Source organism: Palaemon carinicauda, chromosome 35 (genome assembly GCF_036898095.1).
Source record: "Palaemon carinicauda isolate YSFRI2023 chromosome 35, ASM3689809v2, whole genome shotgun sequence".
Classification (NCBI taxonomy): Eukaryota; Metazoa; Arthropoda; class Malacostraca; order Decapoda; family Palaemonidae; genus Palaemon; species Palaemon carinicauda.
Genome location: NC_090759.1, coordinates 58,182,771 through 58,187,151, shown reverse-complemented (window position 1 = coordinate 58,187,151; position 4,381 = coordinate 58,182,771). Strand labels below are relative to the sequence as shown.

Here is a 4,381-nt window from a genome sequence, read left to right as displayed (position 1 = left end):
AGTAAAGTTTCCCTTATTTTATATATATACATATTTATATAAATTTATTCATTTTTTTTTTTATCTAATGTTTCTACATCCGTCCTGCTTCGATGAATGAGATGAGGTATCACGGTTGGGAGGTATTTGTATTCAAAGCTATATGTGAGAGTATTGGATGATCTCAGCCCTCCCGAAGATGGTTTGGACCTTTTAGGCGGAACTATTCTCAAGGGTTGGGTCTTCGGAATCCAGGGGGATCCAATGCTTGGGGTAGGACTCTCAGTTTCTGGCTGGAAGCCCATCATAACATATATGGGGAGGATGATTCCATAGTTTCTCGGTCTCAGTCCTAACAGGCGGGTTCAGCTTACACCTGTGCCTCTAGATCTGTTTTGATGCTATCCTTTGGGTAGGGTATGTGGTGGACCATCTGAGAAGTATGCTCTCATGTTGCTGATAGTGGTGAGTGCAAATTTCCTTTCCAACGAATGATGCCTGAATATTCCCGAGCAGGTGAACAAACAAATAGAAACCAAACATGGCCCTTTTCCTTCCTATGGATTCTGCTGACAACAGACCCCCCCCCCCCTTGATATACTGTGCAGGAACACAAATGGCAGGATTTACAAAGGCAGGAATAGGATTGGAAGTAGGCAAGGTAATGGCTCCTTGTGCGAAGGTCTCCCTACGCGTTTGGTGGTGGTACAGTGGTAGTGGTTGAAGAGGCGGTCGGTAGTACCCCTATCCTCTTCAGAAACTCGGGACATTTCTTGTTCCTAACATGATGTGGAAGTACACAGTTGGATCACTTTGGGAATGTTTCTTTCCCTCCCTTGCGTGCATCAATTCACGTCCTTGTAGGGTGCCTCTGGCTGCAGACACTGCAGATGGCTGGGCTCCTGCAGTCTTCCTTATGGTGACTGTAGTTAAAACTCACCTTACAAGTTCCCTCTGTGGTAGTAATGGACGACCTTCGAGTTGCAACTCACCAACCAATGAGGAGAATATCAAAAAAGGACCCACACCACGAATTCACAACCTCAGAGCCCCGGGGCAATCACCCTACCTGGACAACAGCTACCTGACAACAACTCAAGGTGTGAACGATCTGTCTCCCTCGTCACAACGGCATTGTTTTTCCGACATCTCCTACAGGTGTAAACAATCTAACCACCTCATAACTGTGGCAGTGTTTTCCAAGGTATATTACAAAGAAAAATCGTTAATTACATTAATCACACAACACGCCCACCTGATCTTAAGATCAACACACACACACACACACACACACACACACACACACACACACACACACAGCACAAGACTTAATCAGAAACATAATCAGCCATCCATACAGGTGGTTTTCTATTCCTCTGTGAACGCTGATTTTCTCCCGTTTCTCTTTGAACACTTACTTGTGGTTCCACTGATTCTTCAGAGACTGAATCATCACTTGACATTTCGCTTGAGCCATCAGATAGGGAAGCTGGAACTATAACTGGTTGCACATCCAACACATGCTTTGGCATACCATCAATGGAAATGTTGTTTGAAGAGTTCACACGAGTGACAATCCCTTTACGCCATTGAGTAGTACGATGGGCATTTGGGGGCTTCACCCACACTTCCTTTCCCATCTTGATTAAAAGGGGCTTGTCTTGGCTGGTATCTGTTCCATTGGGGACTACTGAAGGATACCTCCACTCATATCTGCATACCGAAAGTTGTGGAACAGAAGATTCAACTTGTCCAGATCTTGGTGTGCTGTTGTACCAAAACACTGCTTCTATAGGACTAATTCCTCCTCTCTCTGCAATAGCCTTGATGGTCCTATGATGTCTTTCAACTATTCCATTTCCCCCTGGTGGATAAGCAGCCCGAAACACCCTAACAGTGTTCCAACGAGACAACATATCTCCTAAACATTGCGACCTAAACGCTGTACTATTATCCAGTAATAGTTCATCAACTGGCCCTCTTTCCAAAAAGATGCTATTCAACTCAGCAGATATTTCTTGAGCATCTTCTCTCTTTAGCTGCCTCCATATTGCAAAACGACCTGGACCACAATCCACCACTGATAAATAGGGTACCTGTCTGTAATGAGTAACATCAATAGCTAGCCGCTGCCAGTTTCTTTCAACACTTAATTCGCCTCCTTTGTGCATCACAGGCGCAGGATCAATGGACTGACAACGATCACAACACTGAACTACCTTCTTCACACATTCTCTGGAAACTTGAGGATCCAACTTTTTAGCTAAATATAGTGTTCTGTCAATTCCCATATGGTGTTTATTATGTAACTCTGTTATATCAACTACAGCACTTGCACAGAGATGTGCATGTTCAACTTCACTGCTCACCAACCAATTCTTCCTGACTCTTGTCAAAATATCAGCTTTATTCTTCTCTGAAGGCACCATCTGAACAACGATATTCAAACCAAACTCGGTAATCAATTCCTTCAATGTACCCAAGCGTCTTATGATTATCATCTCAGCAGTTCCTTTTGTGTGGTCATGCTTCTCAGCACTGACTATGAATTTCAACCATGCCCCCACGGTTGCAGAGTCAGTCCTCTCCTCTATCGACTCTAAACCCCATCTAATGGCTAAATTTACTCCTTTCAAAACAGCTTCTAGTTCGGCAACATTGATGTGGTTGAAATCGTCCTTTTTTCTAAGCCAAGCAGCATCCTCAGCAATTTTGCCATTTATCTCCAAAACTAAACCCATAGCAATTTTGCTGGCATCACACCACACAACACCATGCTTTACACTCGGGACACACCAGTTTCCTCTCACAGGATCATCTAACTTTACTCTCTCAATTACTTCTTTAACCATCATCATGGACTGTTCACCAACAGGATCCTCCCAACGTGCTCCTGAGGCTCTTCTCTTAATGTAGCTACATGCAATTCTTAACCATCCAGCTATGGGATAATGACCCACTAATGTACCACAAACGGAAAACAATTCCCTCCTTGTAAGCATATCTGCAACTTCAGGCACCTTATTACCTCTCTGGAACATCAACTCTCCTCCAACTCTTTGCAGTTGCAATCCTAAAGCAGCACCTCCATTGAGTGACTCAGGGGACTTTGTTATCAACCCAAAGGTATTCAAATGTCTAATCACCTCATCAGCAGAAGCTATCGATTCATTCACAAGAGTGTCATTTATATATGAACTGGTTGCTCTCTCTATTTTTTCATCCTTACTTAATACAGTCTTTAGTATCCTAGACATAATCCGTGGTGCAGAGTTCAACCCGAATCCCAATCTTGTAAGGCAAAAAGTCTGTCCCTTATAGTTCACTAGTTGATATGGCCACAATTTTTCGTCAACACTTAACTGTAAGTAGGCCGACTTCAAATCCACAACAGACACATTCTCACCTGTCTGTCGCCATTTCCACAGTGTCTCACTGCATACATCAGTCACATCATCACCAGTGTGACACTTGACATTCACATTAAGTTCCCGAAAATCAAGCACTGGTCTCACCTTGTTCTTTGTTGGCTGTTCCACTGCCATTAGAGGAATGATACCAACGTCAACCTTTTCTTTCCATGGAACTAGAATACCTTCGGCAATCCACCTGTCCACTTCCTTCTCAAATTCTTCCTTCTTCCAACCATCAAGGTTTTTATCATAACAGCTTACTTTATTCTTCAGTGTCATAGTTTCATTATTTTCCCAAAACCACCTGACTGTCTATTTCTGTCCATCAAACCTAGCATGAAAGTCTGGATCTTCAATTACAACTGTTGAACTATTGTTATCCCTCTCACCACCAAGTCTATGCTTAATTTCTTGACCAACTGAAGCAACACCAAAACATACCTTTCCTTGGGTCACTGTGACACCTCCCAATTGGTCAATAGCATCAACTCCTAACACCACATCAATGCCATTAACCAGTTGATTCGACACTACAGCCCTCGCTGTCACACATTTACCGTTCACACCCAGCTCCACACAATCTGCAACTTTACACTTAATATGACTCTCATCAAAAGCACTGATGTACACTTCTCCTTTACAGTGAGGCACAAATTTAGAATGTACCACAGATGTAGAGCAGCCAGTATCTACAAGACCCTTTACAGTCAAATTACCAATCCAAACATCAATTATAGGCAATGTATCAAGGTGCACCTTTTTATCATCAAAAGGGTGGCTACAGGCGCAGTAGTCACCCCTTACTCGTTTTCCGCAACCTGTTCCTGACAACGACTGGCCATATGACCAATTTTATTACACCTAAAACACCTCACCCGTGTCTCTTTACAGTCTTTTATCATATGAGGGCCACCACATCGGAAACACTGACCTCTAAACTGGAAAGGCCTAGCCCTATTCTCATGTTTTGCACCACCTCCTTCTCCACC

At 43.3% G+C, this 4,381-nt stretch overlaps 1 protein-coding gene across 1 annotated transcript; it reads right to left on the bottom strand.

The window, feature by feature from the left end:
- Positions 1-1,307: 1,307 nt before the first annotated feature.
- LOC137627333 (uncharacterized) lies at positions 1,308-3,671 on the bottom strand. The gene has a single exon (XM_068358416.1). The coding sequence runs from the start codon at positions 3,669-3,671 to the stop codon at positions 1,308-1,310; it is 2,364 nt and encodes a 787-aa protein (XP_068214517.1).
- Between the last annotated feature and the right edge of the window lie 710 nt (positions 3,672-4,381).

Bases quoted from the DNA above. Each gene is read 5' to 3' on its own strand.
- LOC137627333 (XM_068358416.1), bottom strand. From the start codon at position 3,671: ATGACACTGAAGAATAAAGTAAGCTGTTATGATAAAAACCTTGATGGT.